Source organism: Nanorana parkeri, unplaced genomic scaffold (genome assembly GCF_000935625.1).
Source record: "Nanorana parkeri isolate BGI_ZX_2015 unplaced genomic scaffold, ASM93562v1 scaffold331, whole genome shotgun sequence".
Classification (NCBI taxonomy): Eukaryota; Metazoa; Chordata; class Amphibia; order Anura; family Dicroglossidae; genus Nanorana; species Nanorana parkeri.
In genome coordinates, this window is record NW_017306599.1 from 334,210 (window position 1) to 351,230 (window position 17,021).

Consider the following 17,021-nt stretch of genomic DNA (forward strand, 5'->3'; position numbering starts at 1 on the left):
TGTTAGGCTTTCAAGGCTGCCAAGAGCTTCAGACAACAGGATTTACCACGACTTCCCAGCAATTCCATATTGAAGCAAACTGTCCCTCCACTAAGCAATCTGTTACCTTTTAAAGAAATACACATTTAGTCCAGTTAAAGCTGATCTGACATGCAACACAAGAAACCCACAGGTTGCACAAGAGCTACTTTGGGCGCCATGTTTTGGGTCATATATACAAATACACATTTTTGAAAAAATATATAAATGTACTTATAACATGTGAAGAGGAAGGTGCTTTATTTGACAATACTGCCTGCTGGTCTTTAACCCCTTCATGACAGCTAGTTTTCAGTTTCTGCTCATAAATGACTGACACTTTACATTTTTGCTGTGTGATTCTTCCACAGCAGTAATATACTTTCTTACTAATGTACCCACACATATTATTTATTGGTTTTTTTTAGAGGACAGATAGGGTTATATAATTATATCACATGTGTACCTAACCACTCAGTTTGAATAAAAAAATAAGAAAACTTCACAAGTTTTGATTATTATTTTTAAAATGTTTAATACATTATAGTATAATATATTTATATCATTTTTATTTTTCTAATTTTTTTACACTTTTGTAAAAAAAAAAATGTTTTTCTTCTTGTCAGTTTATATCAAGCAGTCACTATGACTGCTTGATAAATTAAACTTTTTATTTTTGGCTATTCGGCTGCTCCAAACAGCTAATAACCTTTGAGACTGATCTTGACTTTAGTCAGATTCAGATCTCCCTAAAAGCTCTTTGATCGTGCCTAGACGATCAGAACCGATACATTTCACTAAAAAGATATACATTGTATATTTTTAGTGAAATGTATCTAAATATCGTGCTCTCAAGATGTCAAAACAAATAGCAGAGAGGTGAGTCACTGCTACCTCTCTGCTATTTTCAGCTGTCAAATACAGGATCGCAAATTGCGGTCCCGTATTTGCATGTAACGGCTTCATTCTTTCATTAATGAAAGGAAGCAGCTTTTACAAAAAGCTCATTTCATTAATTAATGCCTCAATACTGAGGCATTCATTAATGACTGGTAACCGATGAGAATCAGCAGTTACCGGCATTACAGAGCCGCAAATAACTGGTCACGTACAGTGTACGTGGCCAGTCATATTAGGCACAAAGTACCGGGACGTACACTGTACATCTCCCGTCACGAAGGGGTTAAACTGAACTGCCTCAATAACAGATTAAAATGAACCTGTGCTCAGACTATGCACATTAAAGTATTCACCAGTACTGCCTGTACACTCCCTGCTGCTGATCTTCCACACCACAATACTGACTTTTACCATGCCATGTGATGTGATGTTTGTGGGTGCAGTTATCTTGGTAAAGAAACAGGGATTTGCTTTCTCATGTCAAAGCTATCCCTTGATGACTGATGGGGTCATGACTATGCAGCAGAAAAATCAAGGCACAGACTGAATGAAGCAGAAAGAGGGAGGAAATGCATGCAGTAGAGATCCCTCCCCAGCACAATGACCTAACCAAATGTCACTTCAAATCTCATGAGATTAGCAGTCTCATGAAGCAGTGTCTCACAAAGCAGATCTACAGCTATAAGGCTGCAGACAACAACGTCTAGGCACCATCACTTGCCAGAAAAAGCACTTGAGTAGGGCTGCAACAACTAATCGACATAATCGATTATAATCTATTGAAAAAGTTGTCAACTTTTTCAATAATCGATTAATCGGGTTCCGATTGGTTGGCCCTGTTCACGGCTCCACACATGCTGCGCGCCACACCACCTCACGCTCGCCGCTGCCAGACCCGCCTGGCCGCATCCACAAGCAGCACCTCCTCCTCCGCCTCACACTCACCGCCAGTGCCATTCTTCATCATTGCTGTATAATTTTACACTTTCCATTTCACTATATTGCACACCACAGTTTTTTTTCTTTTCTTTTTTACCTCCACCGCTCCAAGCTTGCTCCTGTGATGGACTGCAATCTCAATACAAATAACAAACTAGTAGTCCCATCACTGGAGCCATTTTTTAAAATTGATTTAATTTTTTATCCGATTAACCGATTAATCGAACTTAATAATCGGCTAACTAATCGATTTTGAAAATAATCGTTAGCTGCAGCTCTACACTTGAGTAACAAGACAAAAGTTCACAATTAACATTTCTAGATGTTCCCAAGTCTTTAGGTCCTCGACAACCCTATCACTCAAAATTCACAACAGAGGAACTGAAAGTCTCATCTCCTGCCTCATTTTTATACAGCAGCCCATCAGCTCTCTAATGTAAACAGCAGGGGCTTTAAGGGTTTAAAACAATAGAAAAACAAAACAATTTCTGCTGAAATGTTTGACCAATTACTTCACAGTACATGCAGCTACAGAGGTAAACAAGGCTTTGACTACTTTAAGAATCTATAAACTTTGATATTGTGGGCATGGGAGCTGAAAATTGAACTCATACATGCATCAGTGGCTGTTCAAAGATAACCAGAGGAAGATGGCAAGGACTGAAAAATGCAACAAGGTGGCTTATCAGTAGTAGAGGGCATACTAAGCAGGTGTCATAATGGACAAGAATGCTATGAATCCTTGCACAATGTGTCAACTACCTCAGGGACCCACAGAAGATTTAGTTCTGCAATAAAGTGCTGTCTGGTTCATATTTGCTCCCCCATAATGGTTTCCTCAACAGTCATTAGGTTTTAGTCCTCATTCACACCGAGCATATAGTAGTGATTTTTGTTGTATTTTTTTTTAAGAGCAGGGGGAAAAAAAAAACCCCCACTCCAAATTTACTTACATTCATCATAAAAGCCATAGATTCTGTTAATGCTAGCACACTCATGATTTCCCCGAAGAAGAAAGAAATTCTCTGGATATTTTATTTTGTATGCCAAAAGGAGACAAATTGTTTCCAAGGACTGTTTCCCTCGATCCACATAGTCACCGAGAAACAAGTAGTTGCTTTCTGGGGGAAATCCACCGTATTCAAAGAGACGTAGTAGATCATAATATTGTCCATGAATATCACCTGCAAAGATGAAATACTATAGAATAAGAGGTGTAGGCTTAAGATTTAAAATAAAACAAATTACAAATTCCTTAAAGCCTAAAAATGTATCTTTAACCCCTTCATGACTGAGGCCTTTTTTTCATTTTTTGTACCCATGTTATATTCCAAGAGAAATAATTGGTAACAGAACATGCAGTAAAGAACAGAACAGGTTTCAGTTGTAAAATAAAAAACAGAACACAGCAGATAGCAGGAACCACGAAGAGTACTTTTGTAATACAGTGGACGGGTGCAATAGCCAGTCTGCTATTGCAGTTTCAAATATCCAATAGCAAGCTGGATATTGTTCAGTCGCTGGAGTTTTGACACTGGTTTTCTACCGCCGGCAGAAGAGGTATGGGGGAGCAGCAGAGGTACACGGGGCACCCGTGTCCCCGCTGCCTCTGCCAATACAAGAGGTAAGAGCAGCAGGGATTTAAGGGGACAGACCGCTGCAGAAAAAACACAAGCGGGGAGGAGCATTGAGAAGCAGAGCAGCAACTAATCGATAATGAGAATTGACAACGATTCTCATTGATTGGTTGTTGCAGCACTAGTTCTCTTTAAGACTCTTACTTGACTAAAGTATAGAAATCCATTCTTTGTGAATTTGCTCTTTATACAACATAGAAACATACATACATAATAAAAACTTACCACAAATTTTAAGAGGTGCTTCAAGTTCCAATAAAATTGGCTGGCTGAGAAAGATTTCTCGAGACTTTAGACATAATCCTCTAATTTCATTTTCTTGAAGTTGAACATTTTTTCCAGGCTTCGATCCTCTTACTAGAAAAGAAAGCAATACAATTTATTGCAAAAGCTAAACTCTGAACTTCAATACAGAAACTAAACATTGCACTATTGAAAAAGTTGTCAACTTTTTAAATCGATTAATCGGCTTCCGATTGGTTGGCCCTGTTCACGGCTCCACACACGCTGCGCGCCACACCTCCTCCTCCCCACCTCACGCTCGCTGGTGCCAGACCCGCCCGGCCGCATCCACGCGCCGCACCACCTCATGCTCACCGCCCGCAGGCCCGATCTCAGAAACAAGTTGCTGGAAGACTGCTCAGGTAAGCCTGCACTTTCCCACACATGGTGCTCTATAATGTATTGCTGGGATAGTGGGATTTGTAGTCCTCTATAGCTGATGGTACATTGCGCTGTACTGTATATTATACAGAGCACTATACCATTAGCTATAGAGGAATACAAATCCCAGCAATACATTATCACTATATGTATAATGTATTGCTGGGATTTGTTGTACTCCTATATAGCTGGTGGTATTCTGCATTGCGCTGTATAGAGGACTACAAATCAAGGAATAATACAGCGCAATACCCCCAGCTACAGAGGAGTACAACAAATCCCGGCAATAATACATTATACAATGCAATGCAGAATACCACCAGATATATAGAGGGCTACAAAACCAAGCAATAGCACATTATACAGCGCAATGCAGAATACCGCCAGCTATAATGTACTATTGCTGGGATTTGTTGTATTGCTCTATAGCTGGTGGTATTCTGCATTGTGCTGTATAATGTATTATTGCTGGGTTTTGTAGTCCTCTATAGCCAGTGCCATTCTGCATTCATTGCTGTATAATTTTACACTTTTCATTTCACTATATTGCACACCACACTTTTTTCTTTTTACTTCCACCGCTCCAAGCTTGCTCCTGTGATGGACTGCAATCTCAATACAAACTGGTAGTCCCATCACTGGAGCCATTTAACATTTTTTTTTTATCCGATTAATCGAAAATCATAAATTGGCTAACTAATCAATTTTGAAAATAGTTAGCTGCAGCTCTACCAAATTCTAATTGCTACAAGACAGGAGTGCCCTCAATCCCTGATAAAAGTTTCCTACTACTGCTGGAGGTCTAAAGGGGAGAAAATCCTAACAACTGGAATTCAGGTTCTTCCCCTGGCAAGAGAACGCCATCCATTATTTGGCTTACAAGTTTACCATTCATTTCTGACTGGTGGAATTTCCCACCTCTACTGAAGTCCATACATTTAAAAAAAAAAAACAATTATTGTACAGGACTGAGATGGGGCCCTTTACTTGACTGGTAATACAAATAACACGAAAATCTTTCGCCTTCAAATGTTCCCGAGTTGCCAAAGCACTTCTTCCTTTAGGTCCACAGGTCACAGCTAGCCATCTCCATACTGATCACTTGTACTTCTCCATTTTAGTCATATTGAGAATCTGGGACCGGCTCAATATTAATTGGAGCTAGCACATTTACCGTTGGCACCATTAGATGGATTCCTGTGGTTTGTTCCTTGGAAAATAGGTATGGGATTGTTCAAAAATCCACTGCAGGGGTGTGAAAATGTAAGTGTTATTAAATTTGAAGAGGTAAACATTTTTTTATTGCATCTAATTTTTTCTCTCACTTCACCAATATCACACAGGGCTAACAAGCCCCTATGCAATATCATTCCGCGGCGACATGCTCTTTATGAAGCCAGACCTCCAATGCAGAAGATCAAGTACAGCATTGTGCTGGATCTTCTGTAAAACTCCACGTGACAGCTGACAGAAGATCAGAGAACAGATGTTCTCCAATCTGCTCCCCATCCTGTAATTATTGCTCTGGTCCCAGGTCCCCCAGAAGCCCAAAAGCCACGGCGGGAAGGGGGTTCAGGAACAACTAGACGAGCAGGCTACTCTACAAGTGATCCAGGCGGATCACCTGTACAAAAACAAGTGCAGACTTCCCCCGCTGTACATTTGGCCCTGCTTGCCCATAGGAGGGCAAGTCCCAGGCGTCAGGTGATAGTAAGTCCACATCCCTGCATTGTGGTAGACATGGTACAAATGGCAAACTAATCCCTAGGCCAATTAGGGGAAGACATGGGAATCATTCCTTTGGATGCTTGAAGTGGGGGGGGTTTGATGACAAAAGGCAACAGCAGACGTGAAAAATCTTTTCATGAGGGATTTAAAGCCTTGTGCTCTTATAAACTTCTATTATGTCTAGAGTCAAAGACCTAGTTTTTGTAAGAGAGTGGAAAATATCTTTGTACTGTATTATGGATACCTCAACTCTACCGAGATAATTCTGGCCAGAACGCACTGCATCGCATTGAGGCCGGATCACTTTTTTGCAGGGCAGGAGAGGGCATGGTGTGCCATTGAAGTGAATGGCACGGTAGCATGCGGTCCTGTACGATCGCATTGCGGCTGGAGGATGTGGCTACCGTGCCATTCACTTCAATGGACCACAACGCCCCCTGCTGCCCCGCAAAAAAGTGAGCTGGCTGCAATGCGATGCAGTGCGTTCTGACCAGAATCTGGCCGGAACGCACTGCCTCTGGTGTGAACCTAGCCTTAGGCCTAGAGAGTGGACCATCAGGCTCAACCACTTGTGACAGGAATAAAATTCAATAAAAAAAATATAATAAGTCAGAGCTACTAGTTTTGTGAAATGCAAGCATTTATAGCGACTGCTTTTTGGTCCTATGTCAGATTTTCCCATCACTGGGAGGCAAAATTCACACGTTAGATTGCTCACCCACTAATAGGGAATGAGCTAGGATTAGGCCATCATGAGACAGGTAAGTGTTAACCTACGGATGAGGTGTTGTCACAATCATAATCCTGCTCAGTACAGGAGGAAACACCAGTTCAGACTTCTGATGCATGTGTTTGGCTGGAAGAGCCAGTGGGGCAAAGCTACAATCTGTGGGATTTGGGATTATGACTGAAAGCCTCCAAAATCAGAATCCCCCATGTGATAAAGTTAAGTGGAAAAAAAACAACAACTTTAAAGTAACACATTAAAAAAATTTTTTTTTAAAGTCCGCACCCATACGTGCAAATGCGCGTTGTGTGCACATAGGTGCAAAGACGATTGCGCCCATTACATATCACCACAAACGTTAGTGAGCAATAATTCTAGGCCCATCAGTCACTGATCACACTAACCGGAGGAGTGGTAAAAGCTTTTTAAAGTGTCACCTAAGGTCAATTTTGAGTATGGTAGTGTCTTGCAATTTCACGGATGCGCGCAATTTTAAAGCTTGACATGTTTGGTGTCTATTTACCCAAGGTGACCGCGTCTTATATTTTACCAAAACAATTGGGTAATAATTGTATTATAACAATGTAAATATTTAACATTCAATAATTTTATCTTAATATAGTAAAAACCCCAGGGGTGATTAAATACCACCAAAAGAAAGCATGAAAATAATCGTTAGCTGCAGCTCTAATTTCAATACAGCGTTGCATGACAGAATAAATGTCAAAAGTACTGCAGTGCTGAATTCAAAAATATGGACTGGCCAGGAAGGGGGTGTAAACACATGGTCTTTTAGTGGTTAATAATTGTTCACTCCTAAAAAGGTGTGAACGGTGGGCTTTAAAGGTTTAAACGGTGGGCATTGAATTTACTAAAACCACGCCATTTCTTTTGCAGTTTTAATTAGGGATGCACTGACACCGAGTATTTTGGTGAGTACTCGTCCAAATGCTCCGATACCGGAACTTCCAGTCAGAGAAAGATTTTCGCTGGCTGGCATTGCCGTGGTTGAACATGGAGCTGGCTCCCCAGGCAATCAGGAAGCTGGGTGGCGAGTAATGACTGTCCTCCTGGGTTCCTGATTGGCTGAGTAGCCGAATTACCAGCCAATCAGAATCCACAGCATTTACAGTTGCTTCCATTTACGTTTTATAGGTCCAAAATGTTTGATTCTGCCCCAAAAGGTTACGTCCTCTGAGCCTCAGCTGTTTCGTCACAAGCAACAGAACCTTGAGATATGAAGAGGGGCCATTAAAACAAATGTATCACTCATGTTGAGCATGATAGTTCTGAAGCATTAAAACCAGAAAATGCTCAGGGGTGAATGTGACTTAAAGCATAATGTAGATTCTCAACTTTTTGCTGTCCATGTGCCTATGGGAAGAATTTTCCCCACTTTCCATTTAAAGTAAACAGGAAGGGAGAGGTGATTTCTCCAAAGGGAAGGAAACCCCAGGCAGCTGTCCCTGAAACAGGAAGAGGGTAAATCTCAACAGTATACCAAGCATAACAAATATACTGGGAGGAACTTATGAAAACTGGAGCAGCCCAAATATGGAGCAGTTACCAAGGGCAACCAATCTGCTTTTCTCTTCAGTTTGTTCTGTTAAGATTTGAAAATTAAATAGAAGCGGATTGTTCCCATGCAAAGCTGCTCCAGATTGTCTGCTCCAGTTTTTATAAATTCCCCATCAGTGTATTTTCAGAACGTAAGAGTTACTGAATTGTTTACCCTAGCCATTTCTCATGCGATTATGTCAGGCTTGCTCTTCCATATTTCAGTTACTATATAAAAAGACAGTTTATATTGGCCACTACCATGGTTTTTAGAATATTATTCATGGGCTCGACAAGTCTCTGTAGCCAGTGCACCTTAAAATTTAATGATGGCATCTAAAGCTGGGTATACACAGTTATATATTTATTCAACCTGCAAAAAAAAAAAAAAAAAAAGGATTCCCCATTTTCGCTGATTACCTGATGTGCAGTTTGTTTCTTTGAGAAAAGTCAATCGAATGATTGACTTGTGTCAAGGGGATGGGGTTACCAGCAGGTCAAATTCCAGCCGATTCTGGCTGATAAACGGAATTTGCTTAGTGTGTATCCAGCTTCAGACCTGGTTCACATCTGCACATCCCGGGAATGTGTCCTGCACCATTTTGTGCAACGCGTTTTTTTTCTGCCGTGCGACTTGCTGGCTGCATTTGGGGTGCCATTGGAAATGAATGGCCCCACAAGCGCATTTTGCGTTCATTTCCACAAACGATTGCGCAAGAAAATGCGTGTATTTAGATGGGTGTCCGAGCGCTGCACACCCATCTATATACAATTTGACCTCAGCGTACAGAGCGCAGCAGCTTTTATTATTAATATTATATTTAATTTTACTTGTATCCATAAGCGCAGATTATACATATTTTATAAAATGCGTGTATTGCCAGGCGTTCTCGAAACACGCAGATGTGAACCACTCCTATCTTTTGTTGAGGTTTTCCCTACTTGTTAATGGAGCTGGCTCCTGGATTGGAAAGACTGGCTTCCGGATGCCATATTAATTTGCCCACCCCTGCTTTTTGGATTTCTAATTTTTGCACTCAAACTTTATGAGTTTTTGTTCAGCCAATTAAGGTAAAAAATATACGTTGCTAAGGGGGAAAGTGCTTGTCATGTGATAAAATGCACATGCAAAAAAAAAAGTTACATGCATTTTTCATGTGCTCCCACTTAAATCTATGGGGCTAAAAATGTACTTTGTTACACAAGAACAGAAAGAAATAGTTTCCAAGGCACAGGAAGTGTTGCATAGGCGTGAATGGGCCCCACAAGTTAAAAAGAAAGAAAAAAAAAAAAAAGTAGTTTGTTCTGTCTTACATGGCTGAATGATGGCCGAAGCGATTTGGGATTCAGGGTGTGGAGCACATTAGGTACACATCTATGTACCCTAATAGCTTGTTATAGAAATAACTGAACACCTTCCTCCCCTCCTAACATTGGGAGGTGTTCTATAGGCCAGATAGAACAGTGCAAACTGACGACAGTGTAGAACAGCAAAGAGCTATCAGCTCACAAGATTTCTGGCAGTATTGAGGTTTTAATTGCACTTCTAGAAGAAAGCATTTTGTTATTTGTGCAATATTTAACCACCTTCCGTCCATGGCCGTTTGTGAACGGCCGGACGGAAGTCTGCTAGGTGCGTGAGGGCGTCTTAAGACGTCCTGCCCCTCCCCCCTCTCGTGTGCGGCACTCAGCGCGCACACGAGAGGGGAAACTGTGAGCATGTAAACAGCCAGCGATGGCTGTTTACATACAAGCGATCAGGCGTCTCTAGAGACGCCCTATCGCTTGCAGGAGCCGCGGGTGAGCGGCCTCCCCCCCCCACCCGTACCTGTGTCCCACCGTCTCCTCGTCGCCGGTCTGTGATCTGATGTGGCCGGTGCGGCTGGGACCGGCACAGCGACGCTCTAACAGCAGATCAAAGGGAGATCATTACTCGATTTCCCTTTGATCTCTTCCTGTCCCCGAATGCAGGAAGTGATGTATATTACATCACTTCCTGCATCCAGTGTCACTCTCCAGTGCAGAACACCGGAGAGAAGCTGATGAAGCAGATCTCTGCTTCATCAGCTTCTGTGGGGGTCCCTAGGTGACATCAGAGGTCTTGGAGACCCCTGATGTCTCCATAAAGAGGACCTGTTTGGTGATTTCTTAATCCCCTATGTTATAGCAATAAAGTTGTCTAAAAAAGTTAAAAAAAATTACAGCATTAAAAAAAATATTCAAATATTAAAAAATAACACAAAAAATGTTTTCAAGTCCCCCGCCCCAGCCACATGAAAAACATGCGTCAGGTGCGTCTATGTACGAAAACAACGATTGCGCCCATTATGCTGCACGTTACATATTGCCGCGAACGTAGGAGTGAGAGCAATAATTTTAGGGCCATCAATCACTGATAACACTAAACTGATGAGCGGTAAAAAGGTTTAAAGCGTCGCCTATGGCCAATTTTGGTTGCGGTCGTTTTCTGCGATTTTGCGGGCGCGTGCATTTTTAAAAGGTTGACTTGTTTAGTGTCTATTTACCCGACGTGACCCCGTCTTTTATATTATACTAAAAAAATTGGGGTGAAAATAAATGTTTCATAACATTTTATAGGGAAACATATTTTTCAAAATTTAGGGTACTTTTTTTGTTATATAGTAAAAAATAAAAACCCCAGTGGTGATTAAATACCACCAAAAGAAAGCTCTATGCGTCCCCCAAAAAATGGTATGAAATTCGTATCAGTACAGCGTTGCATGACGGAATATACGTCAGTCAAAGTACCGCAGCGCTGAATACTGAAAAATGGCCTGGCCAGGAAGGGGGTGAAACAGACCAAGTGGTTAAACAGACCAAAAAGGAAGCAAATAGAATTGTTGGGGTCTTTTGCGCCCAGTCACATCAGCAGCACCCATTATACCACGGCCACTGGTGTGTGCTGTGAAGGAGTGATGCAATGCACTGACATTTACTTTTCTGTAACTTTACTGAAATGTCAAAATATTTGTCATTTATATACTTCAGCATGTTGTAATGTGGTGTAAAGTCTCAACATGCTGCGCAGTCTAAAAACATAGCATGACCCACTTTTTCTTCAGTGCACATAATCGCAACAAAGTCATGTGCACTGAACAGATAGGGAAGGCTGCCCAGCACTGCCCAGTGCATTTAGTGTTACTGGGCACTTAAAGTTTACATTTGGGTTACATATATTTAAAAAAAAAAAAACCCACACTAAACCTAATCCCTGTGAAAAATGCTATACATTTCCTTTGATGTAGCATCAGTTGGGGGAAGTCAACACAAGTGCACATATTTAGAACATCACAAGCCATGAGAAATGCCATATTAAACTATGTCCACTCCTGGCATAAAGTCATTAAGACCCTTCCCCATTTTCAAATTTATCCCAACCAAGTCCACATCCTGGCACTCTTACCAAATACAGTGGTACCTGGATTCACGAACTTCGTTCAACGATTTGGTCACAAACCAAATCAAACTGTGATCAGACCACAAAATCCACTAGAGGAAGCCACGACCATGTGTTAGAGCAGGGAAGATGGCTGCGGTTGTGTTAGTCACCCGAGTTCGCGAACGGAAGCAAAATTTTGCCCAACTTCCTGTTGGTGAACCGAAGCGTCTGTGAACCAAGGTACCACTGTACACTTTAAAAAAACCATCAAAAGGTTGCAAGAATGGCAAAACCTTTTACAAAGATGTAATCATTCACTGATAAACAATTCCCCCTACCTAAATTATAATCACTTTAAAGCTGAGCTCTATGTTTAACTTTTTATGCATTCATACATTGGTCCAGCTTGACCCAAAGTATGCATATGATATACTTTGTCAACCCACAGGTATCCTGTAAAGCACTGTAGAAGCCAGAGCTACAACAGTGCTTTACAGGATCCCTGTGGGCTGCTCAGGTATGACACAAGTTGCATTGGTCGCAGTTTGGCTCGTTGCAAGTATGCATGATAGTTATACCTACAGAGCAGCTTTAAAGTGACCCTAAACTCAGGACTTAAAACCTAAAAAATGCATTGAAATACCTAACCTATTAACAAAAATGTATCTTAATTGTGGATTACTGGGCTGTAGATCCTCAAATGTAAAGTAGACACCTTTCCAAGCTCACTCCCGTGATGGACTACATACAATCTTATATTTAGTTTACTAAATTAGTCTATCACAGGAGCGAGCTTGGAGCGATGACTACTTTATAACACACACAGGGACCATGGGGAAGAAAAGTAGCCACCCTCCAGAAGGACGGTGTCAGCACCAATTCAGAGGTGATTTTTGTAAAGTATTTTTAAGCTTAAACTCAGGTGTTTAGCCCCCATTCACACCTAGGCGTATTGTAATATGCGCGTCTGTCGCGCGACCGTCACGCGGTTTTTTTACCGCGATTCGCGGTAAAAAAGTTGCGCGGCCGTCGCGCGATTACAAAGGCTACTTGGCAGTATCCCAATGGAAAACGCCCTACAAAACGGCCCAAAGTAGTCCCGGGACCTTTTCAGGCGTGGGCCGTTTTGTAGCGCGTTCGGGACGGGCGGAAATACGGCAAGGTGGGAACGAGTCCATTGACTCCAATGCAATTTATATTTTTGAGCGTTTTGTAGAGCGTTCTTCGAGCGTAGAACGCGCTACAAAACGTTCAGGTGTGAACGAGGGGTTAGTGTCACTTTAAGCTGCAAAATCTCTTATTGGATGTATTGTATGTATTGGAGACCAATTTGTAACATACAATCAAACCTTTAACCAATTCAGTGAGAGCAGAAAAATATTTGTAGTGGTAGAGAACGCACCATGAAGTACTTTAACCGACCATAGTTAAGGCCTTGTTCACACCAAGCGCGGAGCAGGTGCAGAGCAGATCAGTTGCAGACGGGATCAAAACTGCGTCCAATGTATTCCAATGGTATTTTTTGCTCCAGTTCACATCGCAGCGTGCAGTTCAAGAGCAGGTGAAAAAACTGCAGCAGGCCCTATTTTACCTGCTCTGGATACGCAAACGCATCAAAAACACATGCAAATGCCCGGAACGCACTGAAAGCCCATTTTAAACTTAAAAAGACATTTTAGCCAAAAACGCATCAAAAAGACTAGCATGCGTGTGCAGAAAACTGACCGGATCTGCTCTGCATTTGGTGTGAACAAGGCCTAAAGGCATTTTGTAGCTCAGATTAGCCAGAAACTGTTTCAACGCTATTCTTGCCAAACATTTGATTTCTAGCAAAAGTCCCAGGTTTATGAAGCTCTACCCTACATATGTTCAAAATCATAACTTCCAGTATTTATTTTTTTACTATACATCTCCATTCTAAAGTATATGGAAAACCAAACCGTGGAAGACCGTTAAAACTTGTAGATGTTTTGTCCAGCTGTGTCCCACAGGGAAGAGTTTCAGTCTGACAACAGGAAGCGAGGATACCTTTCCAACATAAGGCTCACAAGGTTACAATCTGACCATAAAATCTCTAAAATTAACTTGAGTTCTACTAAAGGCAAGTAATTTAACCCCTTCGTGACTGACAACGTTTAAACTTGTAAAGCCGACTGTCGGCTTTACAACAGAAGCGATTCTAGCGACTTACCTGTCGCCAGATCGCTTCCGTGTCCCGAAGAAGGCCCCCCCGCCGGACACCCCCGCTGTGCTTCCCGGGCTCCGTTGCCCCTCCTACAGGCCTGGGACCGGCGTCCTTGGTGTCCGCGGCGAGCTGGGGAGGAGGTCGACGAACCTCCGTTCATCTATCCCCTCCCCGTTCTATGGGACCGATGCAGATTGCACTACTTCCGGTCCCTGGGCTGTCAGTTCTGGGCTCCTGCAGCCCAGCTATAAGCTATTGAAGTGCGATCTGCACTTCAATAGCTTATTTCCAGTGTAAAGGTGACACTGAGGGTCTTTTGGACCCCCAGCATCACCTTAAAGAGGACCTGTCACCACCATCTGCTATCACATGGGGGGGGCTTGTAAGCCACCCTATGTGATAGCAGTCAAAGTTAAAAAAAAAAACAGTTTTTTAAATTAAAATAAAAAAAATGTTTTAAAGTCCGCCGCCCCCGCGAGCAGGCGCGTCGCCACATAAACACGCGTCGGGTGCGCCTACGTATGAAAACGACGAACGCGCTACACATGTTGGGTATCGCCGCGCACGCCGGAGAGCAATAATTCTAGGGCCAGTATTTTGGGGTATCTCTAAATTGATGACCTGTGGGGGCTTTTAAACCCGTTGAAAGATTTCTCCTCTATTCATTTTTTATTGAAAACTCAATTTTGGACTCCCCTACCTCCGATTTCTTTCTGCTGACAAACAGCCACCAGAACAAATGCAGCGAGAACTCCCGCTGCAGAGAAACAGCAATATTTAAAAAAAAAAAAAGGACAAGGTTCTAAGTTCGAACCCTTCCCTACACTGACCAAAAAAGAAAATTAAAAGGGGAGCTTTAAAAACAGACTTCAAATATGAGTAGTAGAAGACATAATGCAAATAGCAGCCCCTGAAAAAAAAGCGTTAAAAGGATGTCAACACCCTAAGTTAGCCTCTCTCAACCATATGCAACACGAAGGAACTGTTGAAATAATGTTCAGGTCTCAGGCAACCCCTGCTGATGATTACCATATCTATAGCTCACAGTACATTAGCACAGGGCTGGACAAATCTCAGCAGCAATGTAGCCAATGCTTATTGCAAATGAAAGCTGGTGCCTAACTTTTGAGATTCTCTAGTTCTCAATGAGCCAGATCTTTAAAAAAAAAAAAAAAGAAAAAAAGCCGATCGCTTCTGGATTCCATACCGATTAGTCCACCCCTGCAATAGCGTGCCAGTCAGAGAGGAATAACCCTTCACACAGATCACTAAAAACACCATTGTCAGTATTCCCTTATTGATCACAGAACACATAGCAACCTCTGCAACAGAGGTGGGCAACCTCCAACCAGGCAGCTGTGGTGAAGCCCACCATACAACCATCTCTGGGAGTCATGCCCGCAGCTGTGAGAATCTTGCAATGCCTCATGGGACTTGTAGTTCTACAACAGTTGGAGGGCCATAGTTTACCCTCCCCTGCTCTGGGGGGGGAACCCTGGAAATAAGTTTCTGGTCTCAGGGAACCCCTGCTAATAACTACCAGATCTATGGCTCATTCTTTAGCACGATGATCAGTGTGAAGAATTGCCCCGTTACATTGGAGATCAGTGTGAAGAAACGCTCTCCCATGCAGATCACTTAAAAAAAAAAAAAAAAAATCATTGCCGTTAGTAGTTCCATAGCTGAGAGGCAGAAAATTACTGATCACGGAAGCCCTAACCAGCTGTGGAGGAACCTTGGTTGAGAAATGCTACCCTAAGTTACATCCAAAACATGGCTACCATTACACCTATAAAACGCACTATTATAGTAAAAACCAAACGGGATGTATAAAAGAGACATGTCGGCCCTCTGCTACTGTGATTTCTAGTTAGATGAGATCAGCAGTCCAATAAAATGGATATTAAATATATTGGCTACGATAACCAGGACCCGCAGGCACGCCATGGCTACCCATCTCGGAGCACACTGACAGCTCTGTGCGCCCTTCCTTGGTACAGCACAGACGGAGAGCTCCGAGCCGCCCAGCTCCGCCACAAAGCACAGCGAGTATTAAAGCTGGCGACCTGTACACAGCACCAGACCTTCGCCTTACCAGCCTACCACACACACGCAAGTATAGGCCTCCGCGCAGAACCAGGCCTGTCCAGGAAGCTTCCTCACCTTCTAGCAGCCGCTGGATGATGCTGTCGATGTTCAGTTTATCGACATCTGCCATGACCTCCAAAGTCTGATCGTGTACGCGGACAAAAGCGAGCTAAGACGGCGGAAGGGAAAGAAAGCAAAGTACGTAAAAAGAAAAAGAAGGAAGGAGACAGAGGCTGCCGGCTCGGCGTCTCGGGCGAAGCCTTCAACCCGCTTCCGTTACAGGATCCGAGCACAGAACAAAATGGCGCCTTCGCCTCCTCCTCTGCCGGGCCGCGCACGAATCTCTCCTCCTGCCATAGGGACTATTTAATGCTGAAACAGGAGCACGTCCAGGTCAAAGTACGCTTCACGCTGGGTATTCTTGCGCGGATGGTTTGCCGAGCTCAGCGAGTTGGTGTGGGCGCGCACTACTTTATTTAGACAAACCGCGAAATAAATTTTTATACGCAGCAGAGAGACAAAATAGGCCATGAAAAGTGTTTTACAGCCCTAAACTGGTTCCTTATGTATACAAATATGTGGTTTTTAATAATGAGATAACAAAAACAATAAAAGTAGTGGTGAAAAGAAGCAGCAGTTATTTTTATAGCTGTTCATTTTTCATGTTTGTTTCATTTTTCATGTTTGTCATGTTTCATGTTTTAACTGGGGCTTGGTAGGTGTGTGTCCTATGAGTGAATCATTTGTGGGAAAACATTGACAATACCTCATAATTGTCCCTCATTTCGAGGAACTGCCCATCATTTTGAGGAATTGTCTATCATACATTGCTCCTCACTTGTCCCTTTTTTTGATCTGATGTTTAGACCTTTGTAAAGAAAAGCACTTATGGGTGTAACTAGGGATGTCCCGATGCCACTTTTTCAGGCCCAAGTACAAGTACTTCCCCTCATGTACTTGCCGATACCAATTACCGATACATTTAAAAAAAAAATTTTAAGGGACAGATGACTTTAAGGCCCCGTTCACATGTAGCGACTTATCGCACGATTTCACGAGGGCCAAGGTTCGCCACCACTGCTTTAACCTATTCATGTTAGCAGGGGATCATTGTAAATCTATTACTGCAGTGTACGGGACATGTGTACAGATAGAATAGATATACAATTCTGCACTGCT

The 17,021-nt window shown here is 42.5% G+C and overlaps 1 protein-coding gene across 1 annotated transcript in view; it reads right to left on the reverse strand.

Moving 5' to 3' along the window:
• The window catches only part of PPP1CC (protein phosphatase 1 catalytic subunit gamma), a 22,949-nt gene extending 6,695 nt beyond the window's left edge, over window positions 1-16,254 (reverse strand). The window contains exons 1-3 of the mRNA XM_018558305.1: window positions 15,918-16,254; window positions 3,720-3,851; window positions 2,811-3,041 (exon numbers count right to left, since the gene is read on the reverse strand). Coding sequence (XP_018413807.1) covers window positions 2,811-3,041; window positions 3,720-3,851; window positions 15,918-15,972 — 418 coding nt within the window. The 5' untranslated portion in view covers window positions 15,973-16,254. The remainder of the gene's footprint in view (window positions 1-2,810; window positions 3,042-3,719; window positions 3,852-15,917) is intronic.
• Between the last annotated feature and the right edge of the window lie 767 nt (window positions 16,255-17,021).